The 21,530-nt window shown below is 43.5% G+C and overlaps 1 protein-coding gene across 1 annotated transcript in view; it reads left to right on the top strand.

Annotated features, from left to right (window-relative positions):
* The window catches only part of DOCK5 (dedicator of cytokinesis 5), a 134,047-nt gene that overhangs the window by 85,398 nt on the left and 27,119 nt on the right, over positions 1–21,530 (top strand). The window contains exons 24-37 of the mRNA XM_032795300.2: positions 797–867; positions 2,108–2,214; positions 4,900–5,036; positions 5,665–5,760; positions 7,025–7,123; positions 10,431–10,525; positions 11,444–11,522; positions 13,038–13,138; positions 15,392–15,450; positions 16,481–16,635; positions 18,671–18,756; positions 19,191–19,347; positions 20,931–20,971; positions 21,085–21,175. Of these exons, the coding sequence (XP_032651191.1) occupies positions 797–867; positions 2,108–2,214; positions 4,900–5,036; positions 5,665–5,760; positions 7,025–7,123; positions 10,431–10,525; positions 11,444–11,522; positions 13,038–13,138; positions 15,392–15,450; positions 16,481–16,635; positions 18,671–18,756; positions 19,191–19,347; positions 20,931–20,971; positions 21,085–21,175 (1,374 nt within the window). The remainder of the gene's footprint in view (positions 1–796; positions 868–2,107; positions 2,215–4,899; positions 5,037–5,664; positions 5,761–7,024; positions 7,124–10,430; positions 10,526–11,443; positions 11,523–13,037; positions 13,139–15,391; positions 15,451–16,480; positions 16,636–18,670; positions 18,757–19,190; positions 19,348–20,930; positions 20,972–21,084; positions 21,176–21,530) is intronic.

Genomic DNA, 21,530 nt, shown 5'->3' with positions numbered 1-21,530 from the left:
CTTGGGTGTATTCTGCATCAGGGAGAATGTTTCCTAGAACTCCCTGATTACACTGCCAGATGGGGGTCATTTGCTGCTCCCCTTTTAAGGAGTACAGCATACCTTAAACCCCTTTCCCCCACACATGGGGTTGGCTAGTGTATGCTCCTCCTTACACCAGTTTCAACAAGTTGTTCTTAAGGGTGGGGACAAATGAGCTGCAATTGAGCACAGGGCCTGTAATTCTTATGGGGACTGTGTATGATGGAAGGTAGGGTGGAATCCAAGCCCCCCTGACTTTCTGACCATGTAAGGGCTGGCTACAGTCCAGTCCAAAGAGTTTTAAATAAGAGCGAAAATCAGACATCATTGTTTTTTTCTTATCAAGTTTTTTTTAAGCTTGTGGCTAGGCCAATGCTGTGAGGAGGAGGGCTTTATTTTTAAACTCTACCCTCCCCCCCGCCCAAAGAAAAAAAGTGTAAAAAACATTTCACATGTCTCTGCTTGCCTGCCTAATACATTTTGATTTTTTCAAGAAGCCCAGTCCTTAAGACAGCAGTGTGTTCACAACCAGAAAGTCAAAAATAAGGCATTGGCTAGAAGTCATTCATGCAGCATCCTTTCAGCTCTGATCTGCAAAGGTTACATTTTGACTTAAATTTTACTTTTGCCCAAACCAGATACTACCACTGGTGATGTGAGCCTTTTCCAATGATGTCAAGCAGCAAGTCCTCGAGCTTGTTCTCTTTTACAATGAATCGATTAAGCTAACCCAACCTCCTTGTGTGTGTGTGTGTGTTTTTTTTTTCTCCTACAGGGCGCAGCTTTAAAATACTTACCAAGCATCATAAATGACGTCAAACTAGTATTTGATCCGGTTGAGCTCAGGTGATTGTGTTAAGCGTATTTGTTGTCTAAACCTACTAAATATGTATCTTTTGGGGAGGAAGTTGGAAACTGTCCTAAAGCATACAATTCTAATAATTAATTACGTGACGTTGCACAAGCTGCATGATTTAATGTGAACCTTTCCTTGGAAGGGTTTAGAGGAAGCCACATAGTGTGTTTCAGCTGAATTTTCCTCTGAGTTCTGAGGCTTTCTTCAACTAGAAATTCAAGGGCTACAAAGCCATATGGATGAAACCCAGTGACTATGATTCCATGAACCCTGGATCATTAGATCTCAGGTTGCCAAGGCCCAATGGGTGACAAAGGCCAGACAGGAGGGATACAAACAATTTATTCATGCACAAAACTTTAAATGAAGTGGATTTCTTTTCCTCGGTGTAAATAGCTTTCCCTGCCTGAGTTCAGGAGCCTTCTTTCATTGTAAATAATTTGCAAATAATAGTGAGAGGACACCAAACGTATGTGCAATGTAATTGACTGTGGGACTAAAATGAGTGATATCTCTTGAAGCGGGGGATATATTTGGGCGATTATGCTTGCGGTGATCAAAATGGCCACGTTTCCCACAGCAAGGGCTCATTGAGCTGATGTGATTAAGACATGTCAGTTTCATAGCCAGTCTTACACAAGGGGGCGATGTGGCCAGCATTGTGTCTGACCACCTTTGACTGTCCTAACCTGAAGGGTCTAGTACCCATTTTGCAGCTGGGTGAACTGGAGTAGCCCTTCAGCATGAGACTTGAACCCACAACTTTCAGGATTGGAGGCAAACACCTTAGCTACTCAGCCACTGCTGCACCGCGTATGTTATCTAGCAGCCTTGCAAAATCTTATTTGCTTAGAGAGACTTAAATTTTATTTTTATTTCTGGCAGGAAAGTTAGATATATGTTTTCTAAAAATGGTCGAGAAGAGCAAATAGGTTCTGTGCCTAGGCTGAAGAATTTTTATGAAAACTTGTTGTAACCTGAGGTTAATTATCTGAGCGGTATAAACCTGCTGATTCTGATCATTGTTCACTTTATTTTAAGTTCTTTAGTGAGCTTCCTGAAACCATATAACATGAAACTTGATATCGGTTTACCTTGAGACCGTTCTCAACACAATGGCACAACTGCTTGAGCAGGGACACAGCAATGTAATATTACGTAGAACAAAGGCAACAGCATTCTCTGGGTGAAAATACTGATCATCTGTCTACCTTGTGTTTTGCATTCTAGCATCCTCTTCAGCAAATTTATCCAAAGTATCCCTGACAACCAGTTAGTTCGGCAGAAACTCAACTGCATGACCAAGGTAGTGGACAGTGATCTGTTCAAACAATCTGGTGAGTAGCCTCTTGAGATCCCCAGAAACTGCAGGAAATGCACCTTCTCAAACAAATACTTGTCTGTAAAGTTCACATCTCTTTTAAATTTCTCCTTCAAATCCCTCCTTAAAATTCTCCTTCACTGTGATGCCTACAAAAAAAAACTTGGCAACAGCTGTTGATGTGCTTAGGCCGCTGCCTATATGCTGACCAATGCTGTCCCATAGGTGGGGGGGTACAAAGACACAATCTGCTGTCTCTTATCTTATACTTAGATTGTAAGTTCTTTTGGGGGTAGGGACCAATTTTATGTTCTGTTTGTATTACACCTGGTACATTGGGATGCTTGTCCGTGGCAGAAACTCTTAGTCACTACCGCAATACTGAAAATTAATAAAAATTACAGTAATTTTAGTTTTGGTGTTGGTCTCAGGATAAGAATAATTTCTTTTGAGTTCATTGGTAAGTTTTTGGTTTTCCTATTCCCTAAGCATAGCAAAGAGCAGTAGTTAGAAGATGGTGAGATAATGGATCCCATGTCCAGTTGGCAGCCGGTTTCAAGCTGAGTGCCCGAAGGGTCAGTCCTGGGGCAGGTTTTGTTGAATATCTTCATTAATGATCTGGAGGATGGAGTGGACTGCACCCTCAGCAAGTTTGCAGATGACACAAACGGAGAGTGACAGATACCCCTGGGGAGAGATAGGATACAAGACACAAAATAAGGATTTGGCCAAAAGAACTGATATTAACAAGGACAAGTGCAGAAGTCCGCACTTTAGACAGAAGAAAATCCCATTCACTGTTTACAGAGTGGAGTGCAGAAGGCTACAGCAGTTCATGCCCAAAAGACCTAGGGGTACAGTGACAAGAAGCTGGATATCAGATCAGCAGTGTGCCCCTTTGCCAGGAGCTAATGGGCATATAGGGCTGCATTAGAGGAGCACTGCCAGACCAGATCAAGCAGTTGAATTCCCCCTATTCGCACATGAGCCCACATCTGAGTATGCGTCCATCCCCCCCCCCGCCGAAAGAAATGACAATGAGAGATCCATGTAGGGCAACAAAACGACAGGCGGCAAATGACCTTAGAGACTGAGGACTGAAAGTAATCCTGCAAAAGAAAAAATTAGGGGATTTGATAGCTGCTTTCAACTACCTGAAAGAGGGTTCCAAAGAGGATGGCTCTAGACTGTTCTCAGTGGTACCTGATGACAGAACAAGGAGTAATGGTCTCAAGTTGCAGTGGGGGAGGTTTAGGTTGATATTAGGAAAATCTTTTTCACTAGGAGGGTGGTGAAGCACTGGAATAGGTTAGCTAGGGAGGTGGAATCTCCTTCCTTAAAGGTTTTTAGAGCAGGCTTGACAAAGCCCAGTCTGGGATGATTTAGTTGGGAATTGGTCCTGCTTTGAGCAGGGGGTTGGACTAGATGACCTCCTGTGATCCCTTCCAACCCTGATATTCTATGTTGGGCACATTGAGTCAAGCCCTAAGATCATCACTAAGAACCATGCACTATAACTCTTTGCTCTTATACGTAGAAGCAGTACCGTGTCTCTCCAAGACTTTAAAACACAGATGCGGATGCCAGGGTTTCTAGGATGGCAAAAACATGACCACACATTGCTGGAAAGGCAGCCATTAAGTAACAGGCAGCAATAAAAATCAAGCCATTTGTTAGGAATGTAAACATGGATTTAGGTGCCTAATTTTAGATACTCAGGTTTAAAAATTGTGGCCTTAAACTCTCTCTGCTTCAGTTTCTGAATCTGTAAAATGAGAATAATAATGTTTACTCTTCCTTGAAAAGCCCATTGAGAGCTACAGATGAAAAGCCCTAGGTGTTACCATGATGTGAGAGGTTATAATCCCGAGTATGACTGCAGCCAGTAGAGGTTTTCCTTTATCTCAAAGGAGTCTGTGCATCTGTGATTAACGATACTGGATTCTGTTCATGCCAAGTTTTATCCAAGCAGCCTAGTTTCCAGATTAGCTGTGTACAGTCACCATTTGTTATGGACATCATATCTGTTTTAGGTACTTATCTGGCCCTCATTATCAGAGTAGGGGGGAGCGCCTCACAATCTTTAATGTGTTGATCCTCACAACATCCATGTGAGGTAGAGAAGTGCTATTATCCCCATTTTATAGATGAGGGAACTGAGGCAGAGAGAGACTACAGGGAAAATTTTCAAAAGCACCTAAATCCCATTTTCAAAAGTGACTTAAGCCCATATTTTCAAAAATATTGAGGCATTTAACTTGCTTCGGTGCTTTTGAAAATCCCACTAAGCTCCTATTTGCATCTTTAGTTGGCTATGTAAGAGCTAGATAGTATTATTAAATAACTTTGAAAAAGCTGGCCCTAAATCACTTTTGAAAATGCCTATGTCACTTTTGAAAATTTTACCCATAGACCCTTACTTAAGGTCATGCAGGGAGTCAAGCCAGGCAGGCAATCAAACCTGGGGTCTCCCAAGTCCTATGTTAGCTGGCCATGGGACCATCTAATATATATATCGAGAGAAATCTCTCTCGTGCAATCTGTCTATTTAGAAGAGAGGCGATTTGTGCTGCCATCTACCTATTAGAGACATGATTTTAATTTTCGTGACTGAGTCAGAGTGAGGAGCACAAAGTTTTATTTTTGTGATCACTTATACTTAGGCCATTGTACTGCATTGTTCCGTTTCTTCATTTCTCAGAATGCAGAGATGCTCTCCTGCCTCTACTAATAGATCAGCTAAGTGGCCAACTCGATGACAATTCAAACAAGCCTGATCATGAGGCATGTTCTCAGCTCCTCAGTAACATTCTAGAAGTGCTTGACCGGAAGGATGTGGTGAGTATGGGCTCTAGTCTAATGTCGTTCTCACTGGTGGGGTTACACTAGTGGAGGAGGAACAAAGCCTTCTTAAGTGCACCTGCCAGAACCAGTCTTTATAGAGTTAATGAGACCGGATGGTCACAGAAGTTTTTCCATATTGGGTATTGGCATGAGACGTTTGAGTCTAATTAAAGATAAATCAGATGTATCAAAAATGAATCTAAGACATTCTAGGACAGAACAAGGGAAAGCATGGTCAGATCATCCCCAGAGAGGTGATCCCCTGCTGATGCAACCCTTCTAGGGAGTATAGAAACAAGGGGCTCAAGTTAGAGCTGCCCTCAGGCTGCTCTAGCCTGCTCTAGGGGCCGATCCAGCTCCAACATGGGGAAGATTAGCCTCCTGTGAATCCCTTTGCTGGGACCTGGACTGGTGCAGAGATTTATTCCCCCACCCCCTTCTCGGAGTCTAAAACTACTTTCTATTTAAATAAATTTCTGTTGAGCAAAGATTCTCCTTTTCTAGTGTCTTCTGACAATAAATAGCCACAGTCAGCCTGTCCCTTCCCTACAACAAATCTCTCTGTAGAATAGATCACATTGAAATTAATCTAAAACAGCCTGTGCTTCTTTAATCTCTTCAGGGGCCCACTGCAGTTCACATCCAGCTGATCATGGAGCGCCTGCTGAGGAGAATAAACCGGACGGTGATTGGAATGAGCAGACAGTCTCTGCACATTGTGAGAATCTTTTGCTTGCTTCTGTTCTTTGCTTTCTACCCCTTGCTCTGACGCTTCAGCAGATTGGAGCTTTCCATCAGTCTGTCCTGCTATGGACTGCAAATTGTGCTAGTGCATTATAAAAATTCTGTCCTGTTTCCTGCGCCCTGGTGGGGTCTATCGGGAGTGATGGGAGGCCTGCCCCAGCCCTATTAAAATTGGGCCTGGATGGCTGTAGAGAGAGGTAATGGGATATAGAACTCTCTCTGCTAAGGCACCATTTTTAATCAAGTCTGAGGCGGTAGTGACTGCAAGTCATTATTGTTTGGTGACTCTTCTGTAGCTTGTACGTGCAGCATGTTTGGGTCTCTGTCCAGTTCCTAATAGTCAGGCAGCCACATTGTAGAAACACTAATTAATTTGGTTCTGATGTTGAATGGAGCCAGATGCTGATGTACCCTCAACCCTATAGATGTCCTCTCCAAGTCTGGGTGAAGCAGGTTGGTAGGAAAATAAGAGGAGGTTGCCATATACTTGGTCTGTGGCTGGACAGAGAACTCCAGGGCTGTCAGTCCAGCACTAAATTCACTTTATAAGAAGAGGCTTTGACACTGGCAAATGGTTTCCATCAAATATGTTTATAATGAAGACTTAGAGGGTACCATTCTAAATGGACGTAGGAGAGTTCTGCTTTTTAGACTTAGCTCCTTGTGGTTTCAGCAGTACTTGCACTAGTGATCAGATATGAAGGTAAGACAGTCCTGTCTGGGTAAGTATTTTTATTATTACTTACCAAACTGTTAGTGTCTCAGTAGCTCAGAGAGTGACAGCCCAGATTTTTTTTTTTTTTAAAGCTGCTACTTGCATTTATGGGAAACAAAGTGATTTCATTTTAATCTCTCTCAGTAAAAGTTATTTTTGAAAATTCCAGTTCTTGAAGGGATAAAGTCTGTCCCATCTCTGTTCCTCAAACTTAAAACTTAAACCCTGTGAGAGGTGATGTCCAGATTAATATGTAGGTATCAACCCACTGCAGATGTTACTGATCTGGAGCTGGGGAAGGGAAGGGAAACAATCACATTGTGACCTTAGTACATGCATTTTTAGGCCTCAAGTTAGCAAAATATTTAAAGGGATGCCTGACTTAAAGCACGTGTGTGGTCTCTTTGAAGTCAAGACTATTCATGTGACTAAAATTAGGCATATGCTTCAGAACTGTGCTGAATTGGGGCCTTAGTGCAGAAAGATAATTGACCAAGTGCCTTTTTTGTCTTTTCCATTGCAGGGTAGTTTTGTAGCCTGCATGACAGCCATCCTGAGACAGATGGATGATTTCCACTATAACCACTACATCAGCACTTTCAAAACCAGACAGGACATTATCGTAAGTCAGCTTGGCCCGGATTGCAGCCCAGTCCATGTAGCATTTCTCTCTAATTTTATCCTATCCTGCTCTTATACTCAATTCAGGCTCTTGCACCAATCACTGACGAGTATGAGTACCTAATATTGCAAGTGTTAGTGAAACATTCACTTCACCCCAGCTGGATACAGCACTGCTGGCTGTTTGCTGACTCAGCAAAGCATCAGACTAGACTGTCATGTGGGGTGAAAACAAATCTTTAGTGACTCTCTAAACCTGTGTAATTGAAGAGCTGGGAGGAAGAAGAAAGATTGAATGAAGATGACAGGAAAAGCAGAGGAATTAATTTTCCCCGTCCTTTCTCTTCTCCATCCATGTATTTATCCCTCTCTTTTTTTCATTATTTCATTTAGAGCTCAGTTAAGAGCTTGGATTCCTCTTCTGTTTGTCTGACCTGATGGAAAAAGCTGACAACCTTGGGGCAGTATCTCTACTAATTTCCAAAAACAGGCTTGTGTTTATTAATAGAGCCATAGGGCATCTTGGTTGCAAAACCTGAAAGCATGCACATTTTGATCAGGTTTCTGAAAAGCTCAACTGTTGTTGCAAACTTTTGAGAGCAGCGATTGTCTGTTTGTGACGGGTTTGTACAGCACCTAGCACAGAGCATTCCATGATTTGAAGCCCCAGAGGGTACACCTATACTGGAATAAGGCAGATGGCACAGCTGTGGCTGGCCCAGGTCAGCTGACTCAGGCTCGTGGAGTTAGAGCAGCGGAGCTGTAAAGTTCTTTATAGGCTTTCAGGCTCGGGCTGGAGTGTCGAGGATGAGGGTCAAGCGTCCTTAGCCAGCATTGCATATCCATCCTCTGTGTTAAACCATGTATAGTTCATGATTTTCATGTGGTTTGAGTCCAACATCCAGGTGAAACAACACTTTTGCTCTTTGTTCTTTGAGCCCCTTAGGACCTGAAACTCCAAGTAAAGCCTAAGTTTCACCCCCTCCCCACATGCAGATCAGACCCAGAGACAGTATTGCACAAGCTTCTGTGGTGTGACACTGCTCTAATTGGTAGTCACAGTTCCTGATGGCTGTTCTGCACAGCTACAGCAGAGACATGCATAGTGAACTGGAATACAGGCGTGGGTAGACTTTGCAGTTGTGTGATTCTGTATTAGATATTTCAGAATTTATTGTAAAATATCTGTAAACCACTATGAATAGCAGGATGCTGCCTTTGCTTCCCTGGCTGATTATAATTGCCTGTGATCTGTTAAGCAACATGGCCACCTGCAGGACACAGATATTTCTGCAACTTCACTGTCTAGACTGAAAAAGCCACTCAACTGAATAATCATAGAAGATTAGGGTTGAAATAGACCTCAGGAGGTCATGTAGTCCAACTCCCTGCTCAAAGAAGGACCAACACCAACTAAATCATCCTGGCTAGGGCTTTGTCAAGCCGGGCCTTACAAACTTCTAAGGATGGAGATTCCACCACCTCCTTAGGTAACCCACTCCAGTGCTTCACCACCCTCCTAGTGAAATAGTGTTTCCTAATGTCCAACCTGGACCTCCCCCACTGCAACTTGAGACCATTACTCCTTGTTCTGTCATCTGCCACCACTGAAAACAGCTGAGCTCCATCCTCTTTGGAACCCCCCTTCAGGTTGTTGAACGCTGCTATCAAATAAAACTCTTTTGAGTTAGTAACTCACCTGAAAGGTTTCTGGAAAAGTATGCATGGTAAAACCTAAACACCATGAAGGTTTTGCAAGGGCTCATAAAATGTGTACTAGTCTTTTTAACAAATGAATCAGTGGAGTGAATCAGAGTCAGCTGGAAATGTTGTGGAAGAGCAGGAGTGCTGGGTGACAAAGCTAATTGAATTGGGACAATGTTTCCGTTGAAGAACTTTACTTCAGGACAGCTTCACTATTCAGGAAGTGTGCTTAAGCAGAGTGAGGTCAATGGTTAAAGTTAAGCACATGCTTAATGACTTTTCCTAAAACAGGGTATAGGCTTCAATCTTTGAAGCTATTGTTTGTGCTTTTCATTCACTCCATGGTTCAATGCCTTCTGAATCATGCATTTAAATGTTCCTCTTACATTTTCAATGCAGTACAGCTTGTGCATGTGAGACAAACCAGGAAGGTGAATTGTATAAAAACAAAGCTGGTACAAGAATACAACTTCAGGAGACACTGGTCCAATATGTAAATTTGGAATCCAACTTTATGATCCCTAAAACACAGAGAAATATGTCCATTAAATTATTTTTAAAATAATACCAATGACAACATGATTTATTTACAATTTTTTTAAAAAAATAAGCATCTCCTTGTGGCATTTTCAGCCTAGACATTGCAATGTTGCTTCTTCAGTTTAACATGCCTAGGAGTTAATTCTAGTCTTCATGGTGCCCCATATCAAGCCTAACCCTTTCCATCAAGCTCTGATTTAATAATGCTTAGAGGATTTCTACTGTGGCAGCACCAGTGTCCATTTCTCTCTCTGCATTAGTGTCACTTTCCAATTCTTTAGTGCACACTATTCAACTCAGCAGCACATTTCTTTGCTGGTGACCTTTGGAAAGTGATGACTTCTTAGGTGTGTGCATGTCTGGTGCTTGAATGTCAATGTTACCTTTTAGAGCAGAAGAGAACCTATGAACATTTGAGCCTCTGGAGACTGAGGTTCTTTCTTAGTCTAAAGTTAGATTTTGTCAGTATCACCTGCACAAATCCCACTCTTCATCCTGCAATTTGGCAGAAAAGCCTCATCTATACTAGGATTTAAGGTGTGATGGCTTTAACTTGACCAGTTTAGCTCTTGTTAAAGATTGCATGTCTTTTCTATGCTAGATATTTGCTACCATTAAACCTCATTTAGCAAAGCTCTAAATGGCTGAGGAATGACAACCCCCTCTATAATCTATGTATATAACGAATAATGCAGCAGCCCTATGTAATGTCATCATTCATGCATTTGAAGGGAAGTATTAGGTCAAAAGACTTTAAACACTTGGTTTGCTTTTTAATGCTCCCTACGCATCTAGAGAGTGACTTCAAACAATAACAGATTTAATTGCATTCATTGAATAGATTTGTGGAGGGGATTTTTTTCCTCCTGTAATTTGATGGATGAGATTTCAGATATAACTTAGTTATGGTGATATATGCCATAATAAAAGATGCATTTCAAAGGGCCGGCATATTGATCTGTGATCAATGGAATCTGCAGTCACACATGTTTGCATCCCCTGTAATGTTTCCATCTGATCACAGACTAACTTTCTTAGACCTTGCATGTGGCATGTTTTTACAGGACTTCCTGATGGAAACCTTCATCATGTTTAAGGATCTGATCGGAAAGAATGTCTATGCGAATGACTGGATGGTGATGAACATGATGCAGAGCAGGTAAACAGCCTCTACCAGAGGCTGCTACTGGTTGAAGGCTCATGTGACTTCTGCAGAACTTGTTGGCTCTGCGACTGAGTAGATTTTGCACTAGAACTGCTGCAAGTAAATTGAGATGTACTTCCTTTAAAAGTTCATATTGGTTTAAGTTAGCTTTGACTAAAGCCCTATAAGATGGGCTTTTTTTTTTTTTTAATGACTTATGAACCTGCAAACTCTTTCTTCCTTTGTCAAAAGGAGTGTTTGCAAGCTTTCCCCCCAGGGATTGGATTTCCCTGCCAGAGATGCATGCTTCAATCTGAGAATCCTCTTTATTTCAAATCTGTGGGGAGATGCATCGTCACTAGGGAAACTTAAAGCTAAACTGGACAAAAGAGGATGATCATGCATGTAGGGTGCTAGCCCATTACCTGAGAAACTGAGTGCATTTCTGTCCTCTGCCACAGACTTCCTCTGTTATCTTGGGCAAGTCACTTAGCCTCTACGTTCTTCAGTTCCCCATCTGTACAATGGAGTTAATAGCACTTGCCTACCTAACATGGGTGTTGTGAGGGTAAATAATTAAAGACTATGAGTAATTCAGATACCACAGTATAGGGGTCATGGAAGCACCTAAGAGAGACAAAACACTAGTAAATATCCTGTGTGGAACAACACAGGATTGGTATGGGGACTGGATGACATAATAGATCTTTTCATTTGTAACTTCCCTAAATCAGGGATACTTCTGTTGAGAAACAGAGAAATAACCTTCACCTCCCACTACGTACAGAGGATTTTGGGGAAAGAGGGATTATAGTAGAAGAGCTGAGATTAATGGTTCGTGCCTCCTCCAAGCTTGTGAAAAGGAGCCTTACATTCAGGCATGTGCTGTTTCTACTTCCATGGATGCCTTCTTATCTGTGTTTACTTTTTCAGGGTTTTCCTCCGAGCAGTGAATCAATTTACCACTGTGCTCAACCGATTCTTTCTGGATCAAGCAAGCTTCGAACTCCAGGTGAGGATAAATTCAGTTCTTTATTGTCCTGACCACTTTGGAACTAAGCAAGTTCAGAGAGCTGATGGGTGCCCCCAGGTCCCACTGACACCAGTTTTGTTATTGGTATTGTTGAGGATGGTGGTGTTCGATCCTCTTGGCGGAAAAGTAGCACGAATGGGAAATTTCTAACCCAAGATGCTACTTGTAACATGGGCTTGTCCTCAGCCAATGATCTGCGGCGCGTGTTCTGTGCTCATTCAGCATGCCTTATAGCAGTAATGTACTAAAGCGGGAGTGTGAAAGTATCGCTTTCCACCCTTTACTTTTATATTAGGTTGACTATAGTTTACTGGCACTTTGGAGAGATTTGATGGCAAACCCCTCTTTTGAGGAGGCATGGTCTTGTGGTTAATGCCCTGGGCTAGGACACAGATCTATTCCATTCCTAGTTCTGCCACAGATTCCCGAGTGCGACCTTTGGAAAGTCATTTAAACTCTCTGCTACCTCCGTTCCCTGTCTGTGATATGGGGATAATACTTTCCTATCCTTACAAAGACACTGTGGAGCCCAAGACACAGACTAGCATCCCAGTGTGCTAGGCACTCTATAAACACAGAACAAAAAGATGGTCTCTGCTCCAAAGAGCTTACAATCCAGGTATATGATCAGAGACAATGGGTGGAAATAGACAGATGCAAGAGCTCAAAGAAACAAGGAGACAGTATCGGTCAGCATGATAGGCCATGGTCTCAGCACACCAGCAACCTAATTATTGCATTTTTCATGGGCATCAGGGCAAGGGAGAGTTTTAAGGTGGGATTTGATGTATCTAAATTCATAAATAGTCTTCTGAGTGAGCATTTTAAATAGATCACACCAAAAGAAACAAAGTTTGATGGTGCAGATTGTGTAGCTCAGGGGTCAGCAACCTTTCAGAAGTGGTGGGCCGAAGTGCACAAAAAAAAAAAAAATCTGAGAGCGCAACTGCAGAAACGCAAAAAACAAATAAACAACCCGGAATGCCACCCCTGGAATTGTGCCACCCAAGCATGTGCTGGGTTTGCTGGTGCTTAAAGCCGGTCCTGGTGCCAAGTCTTCATTTATTCATTCTAATGTAAAGTTTCATGTGCCAGTAACACATTTTAACGTTTTTCTATAAGTCTGTAATATATAATTAAACTATTGTTGTATGTAAAGTAAATAAGGTTTTTAAAATGTTTAAGAAGCTTCATTTAAAATTAAATTAAAATGCAGACCCCCCGGACTGGTGGCCAGGACCTGGGCAGTGTGAATGCCACTGAAAATCAGCTCGTTTGCCACCTTTGGCACACGTGACATAGGTTGCCTACCCCTGGTGTAGCTCTTAGTCAGCTTTTACACCTGTTGACCTCCTGTGGGAATTTATTTTTCCTCATTCATTGTAATTGTGTTTCCTCATTAATACCTGACAGAGAATCTGCAGCACTGGTGACTAAGTAGCTCTGTTGTTCTGTGTGTTTTTCCTTTCTCTAATCTGGTTTTTTTCCCCACAGCTCTGGAACAATTACTTCCACTTGGCAGTAGCTTTTCTCACTCACGAATCCCTCCAACTGGAGAACTTCTCACAGGCCAAACGCAACAAAATTGTCAAGAAGTAAGTTCACATTGAAACATGATCAGCTAGTCTTACTCTTGGAAAATAAGCCCAGTCTTTATATTGTGCTCATCTAGTGAGGAACACTTGATACAATCCATCGATATGTCTGTACTGCATCACGGTTTGTGATAACAGCTCAGGTGGACATACCTGGGCTGTTTTTAATCTGGTTAGCTCGGGTACTAGAGCAGTGAAGCTGTGGCAACATGAGCTTCAGTGCAGACTAGCCACCCAAGTAATTACACAGGGCTCTGAGTGGGCTTGTACAGCCTGTGCTGAAGCTGTTGGTTGCAGTGTAGACATACTGTGAATGTGGGCTCTCTGTAACAGAACAGCTATTGGTAGGTCCAGACAATGGGCTCTGCATGTTTGGGTTGAGTTTAAACATGAGTGGTTTGGCTCATTTTAAAACAGAGGTTGTTGCTTCTTTAAGGTCCAAGATAGAAGGTTTTCCTCAGCCGTAGTCCTCAAAGTAAGAAATTACTGGCTTCCCCAGCTGTAATGCAGGACAAGTGAGCAATAACCAGCACATTCCTCCAGCATCCAGACCTCATCTTCTCACAGCTCTATTCCCTGCAGTCTCAGTATTGCCAACCGCGAGCCTTCAAAAATCCTGAGTCAGGCCTCCAAAAATCATGACATGGGTTTAAAAATCTTGAGATTTTTTAAAAATAATTTTGGCAGGATTTTTTTTTCCTTTGCCTCTTGATTTCTTTGCCTTTAGGACACACTCATTTTATGTTTTCAAGCTTTCCTCTGCAGTCATGAGGGTTAGAAACTTTTTTTCTTAATGGAAGCTGAGTTCTCCTGCAATCTCTTGATTCCAGAAGCTGGTGCTTGGAAAAAAAAACATAAAACATTGCAAGATTCTGGATAAAATTACGAGAGCTGGCTAAACTGCAGTCTTACCCTCCAGCCTACTGTCAGAAATGCTTATGGTCAACGTGCTAACCTACCCTTCCCTCCTGGCAAGGTGCATTCACTCTTTTGGGGGGTGAATTTTAACCCACTTCTTGCCAGAATAGAAACAAAGGACTGGAAAGGGACCTGCTGGGTCATTGAGTTCAGTCCACTTGCGTCGCAGGGAACCCTGCCATATCCAGTGGATGCTGGTTATTTGCAATCCTAATAACAACAACTTATATTTAATAGTAGCGTTTTGCCAGAACCAGTCCTGTCCCATTGACTATAATATTAATGCGATTTGGATATTGGCAGTAAACGGCATTCTGGTTTGAGAACTTTTTTGGGGGAAGAAAAGCCCTGGTCACGCGCAGGTTTGTGGAGCTGCAGCCAGGAAAGGAGATGCGGGGACGTTCCTTCATTGGCTGCAGCCCCACAAACCTGCCGGTGGCCAGGGGATCCACCATCAGCACAGGAGATAAGGGGCTGCAGTATCCCTGGGAGCCCCCACTGGAATCCCAGCAGTGGGTGCTGAGAGGGGAGGCTGTGGGCATGGTAACAGCAGGGAGGCACATCCCAGTACTTCCTCCCCTGGCTGCAGCCCCACAAACCTGCCTTCCACTTGTTGGCAACTTAGAAAATAGCAACTATTTGCTGGGAACCAAGAGGTTGCAAGTAAGGGGGAATTCACTGCAATCCGATTTATAAAATTATCAAGTGCCTTCTTAAAACTAGTTAGGTTTCTTGGCCCTACTCCTGCTATTGGTTGGCTGTTGCAGAACCTCATTCCTCTGATGGTCAGAAACCTTCTTCTAATTTCCAGCCTAAACTTATTTATGGTTGTCTTATCCCCATTTGTTCTTGGGCCAACATAATCCTTCATCTTAAATAGCTTTTCTCCCTTCCTGGTGTTTACTCCCCTGAAGATCATAAAACCATAGGGTTGGAAGGGACCTCAGAAGGTCGTCTAGTCCAACCCCCTGCTCAAAGCAGGACCTATCCCCAGATTTTTACCCCAGTTCCCCAAATGGCCCCCTCAGAGATTGAACTCACAACCCTGGGTTTAGCAGATCAATGCTCAAACCACTGAGCTATCCCTTCCTCCCTTGATATCTGGTGTCCATTCACCTCTTGGCAGATGGATAGTAGGGAGTCGCTTGGCCTTCAGGTCTTGAACTCCTTACCCTAGATGCCCAATATTCAGGGCTATGTTTTTAAAAAGGGCAGGCTAGTAGATTATGCAGCTGGGCTATTAAATTTCCCTGGCAGCTTAACAAGGCTAATTTCAATACATGCGGGGGGGGTTTTTAACCTTCTTCTCTCATTTAATATTTTTCCCCTTTCTAGATACGGGGACATGAGGAAAGAGATTGGCTTCAAAATAAGGGATATGTGGTATAATCTGGGTGAGTTCCCTATCTGTACAGTTCACAATAGTGTGTATGTTCTACCTCCAAAACTGGATTTCATTTCTTTTGTGAGATGAGGCTCTGCAGTCCATCCACCTTGTGCCTGGTAGCTCTTGCATGCTGCCAGAGTTCCATGGAAGCTGTGGACACTCTGGATTAGCTCTCCCCTTCTGGGACTGTGTGCTACTTACTTTCACTGTCACATAGACTTTGCCAAGGAATTTTTAAACCAGTCACACTTAACTCACAGACAAAGCACAAGAGAGGTACAGGTCTATGGAAAAACAACACAACCTGCATGTAAATCCCTGCCTCAGTTTCCTTACCCCTCTGAGGGTCTTTTAGTTTTTGGTCAGTGTCTTATAGGGAGTGCAGGAGCCTTCTTCCTCACCTCCTCTTCCTCCTGCACAGCCTTGCCTGCTTCTGATCTCTTTTCTCTTGATGGAGAGAGTCTCACATTTTAACAGCAGATTTGAATCACTTTGTCTCTCCCTGTCCTTCTGTTGTTGTTTTTTTAACTTTTCCACTCCTCTGAGCTGCCACCTCCTCCAGCTCCAGTTAAAAGCAATTAGCAATTCATTCGCTTTTGGCTGGTACCAACCATCGTGCTGCTAGGGCAAGATTATTCGATTGTCAATGGTCCTTAAGCACTGTCCTGCTCAGGGGCAGACACCCAGGTGCTGGTCCCCTTTCCCTTAATACCAGAGGCTGGTGTACAGATACAATCATACAATCCAGTCAGTAGTGTTAATTCCCAGAAACAGATTCCCAAACCGTCACACCATACAAAGGTTGAGAGTGGGATTTTCAAAAGAGACTCAGTGATTTAGGAGCACAAATGACAAAGGGACATAAAACTGCACCATTAATGAGTGTCACCCTCTTGGAGAACTTCAGTGATACTGAATGTGTGCACTGTCTTCTCATTACCTTTGTATAACTAATGTGCTCCCAGATATAGATACCTGCTTTCAAGCAGCTGTGTTCCACTGAGCAGAGGCTGGGTCTCATCTTCTCTCTGTTACAGGCCCCCATAAGATCAAGTTCATCCCATCAATGGTGGGTCCAATCCTGGAGGTGACCCTGATACCTGAGCCTGAGCTGCGGAAAGCTGCCATTCCCATTTTCTTTGACATGATGCAGTGCGAGTTCAACTTCAGTGGGAACAGAAACTTCCATATGGTGAGGGACGGTGGAATCATAGGCACTGACGTTTCATGATGTATGGTGGGCAAGTAGGAAAAAAGCAAATAAAATAAAGGTGCACACCCAGCACAATGCACTGTGGGAAGTCTATTGCGAGGCAGTTTTATGTGACGAAGGTAGCAGGAGACTGCAAGTCTGGAGTCTTGTGTTCTATTACTGACTGTGTTGCTGTGAAGCCTTGGGCAAGTCACTTAACTTCCTCTGTGCCTCAGTTTCCCCATCTGTAAAAATAGGTGAATACCCAATTGCGAAGGACTTTGAGATCCTTGGATCAAAAGATACATTATCAAAAGGGGGGAGGGATAGCTCAGTGGTTTGAGCATTGGCCTGCTAAACCCAGGGTTGTGAGTTCAATCCTTGAGGGGGCCATGATCCTGCTAGTGAAGACAGAGAACTGGACNATTGCGAAGGACTTTGAGATCCTTGGATCAAAAGATACTATCTCAAAAGGGGGGAGGGATAGCTCAGTGGTTTGAGCATTGGCCTGCTAAACCCAGGGTTGTGAGTTCAATCCTTGAGGGGGCCATGATCCTGCTAGTGAAGACAGAGAACTGGACTCAACTCAATGACCTTTCAGGATCCCTTCCAATTCTATGAGATAGATATATCTCCATATATTAAACCAATATTTCCTGTTTATCTTTATAGTGATATTTATTTGTATTAACACCTAGACCAGAGCCCTGTTGATCTTGGTGCCATTCAAGCAGCAGAACCAAAAGGTGGTCCTTGCCCCCAGGATCTTGCCACCTACATAGCAATAATTCATTGAGGGTAACTTCTTGGCTGCAAATATTAAGTTGTTATGATCATATGGTGCAGTTAACATCCTTAATAACCCCCTCAACAAAACTTTAGCCCTCCCAACACCCCCATGAGTATCAATATCCCCCACTTTATTGTGGCTGTGGTACAGAGAGGGGAAGTGACTTGCTTGAGGTTACCCAATGTCCAGGGCAGAACCAGGACTCAAACACAGGTCTCAGACACACAACTCTGGGCTAATTCCACTGGACTTCTCAATATATTGCTAGCCTGAAAATTCAAGTAGGGAAGGAAGAAAAAGAAGTTCTTTGCTTCATGTCCAGTTATCCCTTCAGCCCCAGCAACTGCCACTCAGAACTTTTCTTCCCCCTTTCCTCGGGGGATGCCAGTCATAAGCATCTCAGCCAGTAGGCAAGGGACACTCTAATGACACTGGTCGTTCCTCTCCCTGGAGACATTTGAAATCATCCATCCAGGAGACAGCCTCCTTGGCGTTCTGCCTTTCAGACACACAAGACTGTCATCACAATGTGATGCATGTGTCCCTTAGCACTGTATAGGTACCAACCCTTCTCTGCTTGGATCTCAGTTTAAATACTCAGAGGGGATCTTATTTTCCTCTGGGTCATCAGCCTTTGTCATTGTTTGCCCCGAGATGAACTTGGATCGCTGGAGTATATGGGAATTGCTTGAATGCTATGGGATGTTGGGGTATGAATGTTTAAAACTGGTTATAGACACACCCTGGTATCTTGGGGCTTGAATGCTTTCTCCTGGTGATACTGAGACGCTGGTTTCAAGAACACCAGTGGTAGCCTGGGGTATGAATGGGATTATATGCTTGATTAGGGTCACTCCTGCTCACACATACACAAAATTAACCTGATCATCAAATCTGTGGCTGGCAAGAAATTTCCTCTTCCACCATATTAGCAGGGGCCTTGATAGGGGCTTTCCTCTTTCTCAGGAGAGAATAGGGAATCATCCATTAGGATCAGGGAGCTATATCCCAGATGATCAATTTCCTGTGACTTCTGGTTTGAGGAGGGGAGCTGTTCACATTTCCTGACTCCTTCCCCGTCTTCTCTATCTTTTCCTTGGGTAAAATCATCCTCCAGTTTGGCCAATTAGATCAGTGCTCCATCATGGGACAATTCAGAAATGTATCCTGTAAAAACATCTGGGCTTCATTCCAAGTGCTCAGGATTTGTTCCCATTTTGGATTTTTATGTGTGTGTTTTTTTAGCTTGAAAACGAGTTGATAACCAAACTGGACCAGGAAGTGGAAGGGGGCCGAGGGGACGAGCAATACAAGACCTTGCTGGAGAAACTGTAAGTGTTTGAAACACACTCGGAAGAACACTAAGAAACCCTAATTCACTACTTCAGATGAATGAGTAACATAGAGAAGGTGCAACCCACAGTGATCTTAGTATGAATTGGCTACTGCCGAGACAGACTGATTGGCTTAACATTATACCTTTGTTGTTTTTTTGCATTACAGCGGCACCTACTGGCTCCAAATTAGGTCAGAGAGCCCTTGTGTTAGGTGCTGTATAGCTTCTAGCTTTCTGATGAGCAAAGCAGAGAAGCCAAAAGCCTCTATAATGAAGTTCCATGTGTCTCCATTAGAACCTTTTGGCCCAGTGACTTAGGAATTATGGTAATAAAATTCTGTTAGTAGTAGAAGTACAATCCAGAACTTTAACAGACTCTCTCTTCTCTTCTGTATTTCTCTGTTCTTTCCACGGACGATATGCATTCAGCCTGCTGGAGCACTGCCGAAAGCACAAATACCTGTCGAGTTCTGGAGAGGTGTTTGCTTTGCTGGTCAGCAGCCTGCTAGAAAATCTCTTGGACTACAGGACCATTATGCATGATGAAAGCAAGGAGAACCGTATGAGCTGCACTGTCAACGTGCTGGTAGGAGGGGGAGGGCTCTGGTGCTAATTGACTGACTTGCTTTTAACATTATAATCATTGGACAGACCTGGTATTTCCAGAGTGCAGGTGTCAGGCTTAGGGTACGTCTATACTACCCGCTGGATCAGTGGGTAGCATTCGATGTATCGGGGATTGATTTATTGCGTATCATCTGGACACAATACATCGATCCGCTAATGGACACCCGTATTCCATCTCGGCAGTAGGAGTAAGTGGAGTCGATGGGGGCGCTGCAGCAGTCGACTTGCCATTGTGAGGACAGCCAGGTAAGTCGAACTAAGATACTTCGACTTCAGCTACGCGAATACTGTAGCTGAAGTTGTGTATCTTAGTTCGAACCTCCCTGCTAGTGTAGCCCAGGCCTTAGCTTGCACCTGAGATTCACTCTGAAAATTGAGTCATTCCTGACTCTGCAGGAAAAAAACAGGAGAACATGAAAGGTGAGAATCCTTAAGTCCAGATTAAATATCTTTCTAAAAGACATATATTTTAATCAAGCCTCCGGGAGAAATTCTACAGCCTGCAAATCCAGGAGGTCAGACTAGATGATCATAGTGGTCCCTTAGGCCATGTCTACACTTACAATCTTACAGTGGTCCAGTGTACCGATACACCTGTGCCACAGTAAAAGTTCTCCTAGTAGCCATGTTATGCCAATGGTACCTCTACCAGAGCTTGGGTACTCAGAAACAGCAGTGATCATAGAAAATTATAGGTTGAGAGAAGATAACCAAATGTTTTGAACCCCTGAAAAAAGACTCAGCATCAAATTTAGAGCTCTTAACCTCATTTGAACTGGATCGTCTGTTCAGCTAAGTGTCAGAGCTGGAATCAGGGGCGGCTCTAGGTATTTTGCCGCCCCAAGCATGGCAAGCAGGCTACCTTCGATGGCTTGCCTGTGGGAGGTCCCCAGTCCTGCGGATTCGGCGGCACGCTTGCGGGAGGTCCGCCGAAGCCACGGGACCAGCGGACTCTCTGCAGGCATGCTGCCATAGGCATGCTGCCATAGGCAACCTGCCTGCTGGCCTCACGGCGACCTGTGAGGCTTATATATGTGCTCTGAGAGTCACCAGACCAGCTCTTGGCTTGTGGATTGGCTCATCCCTGCATGTGCCTTAGTTCAGGGACGACTCGTCACCTCGCACTTATCACTCCAAAATTGATAGAGGTTAGAAATTAAGCTTGGTTCCTTGACCCTCTCTCAGCTGCCAGTCTCTTCATGGGTTACAGAAGTGTGCCTGAGAGCCCACATGTGTTACAAGAGGAAGGTGCTTAGGCCATTAGCCTAGGACTTGGGAAATCTACATTCAACTCCTCTGCCACAGATTACCTGCATGATCTTGGTCAAGTCACTTAGCCTCTCTGTGCTTCAGTTCCCCATCTAGGGATGATAGCACTTCCCTACCTCACTGGAGTGTTGTGAGGATGAATATATTGAAGATTGTGAGGTGCTGAGATAAGTACCTAAGATTGATAGCCCTAAACAGGTAATTTGCCTGATACACTGTGAATTTAGTAGTTTTTACACTAGCTTCATAACTGTGTGTTATTTTTCTTGGCAGAATTTTTATAAGGAGAAGAAACGGGAGGACATATACATCAGGCAAGTTGGCTGCCTCCAGAATCGCTTACAGAAATGTTTTATTCTCACTGCTTTTGGGCGTGTCAGTACAGGAGCCTTCAGCTCAAATCCCTGTTTGCTTCTCATTCACCTAGGTATCTGTATAAACTCCGGGACCTACACAGGGACTGTGAGAACTTCACAGAGGCAGCATACACTCTGCTTCTCCATGCAGAACTCCTTAAGGTGATTCATTAGACGCAATTTTAGTATTTTTACAGAGTTTGGAGATTTTCGGGTTGACAAAGACAACCAAACAATGCAGGATAATAAATCTGTGTGATTTTTAAACTGAAGAGGCTGCCAAGGACCCAAAAAGTTGTGTAAGTTGCACATCAGGTATAAACTGGGTAGAAAACAGGTAGGTGATGAAAGCAGCAGTGTAATGACGGGGATTCCACAGCCTCCCTTGGTACCCTGTTCCAGTGCTTTTAACTATCCTTAGAGCTAGAATGTTTTCTTAGAATCGTGGGACTGGAAGGAACCCTGAGAGGTCACATCTAGTCCAGTCCCCTGTACTCAAGGCAGGACTAAGTATTAT

This window comes from Chelonoidis abingdonii, chromosome 2, assembly GCF_003597395.2.
Source record: "Chelonoidis abingdonii isolate Lonesome George chromosome 2, CheloAbing_2.0, whole genome shotgun sequence".
Lineage (NCBI taxonomy): Eukaryota > Metazoa > Chordata > Testudines > Testudinidae > Chelonoidis > Chelonoidis abingdonii.
The sequence above is the reverse complement of the archived record's forward strand: the minus strand, read 5'-3'. Positions and strand labels throughout refer to the sequence as shown.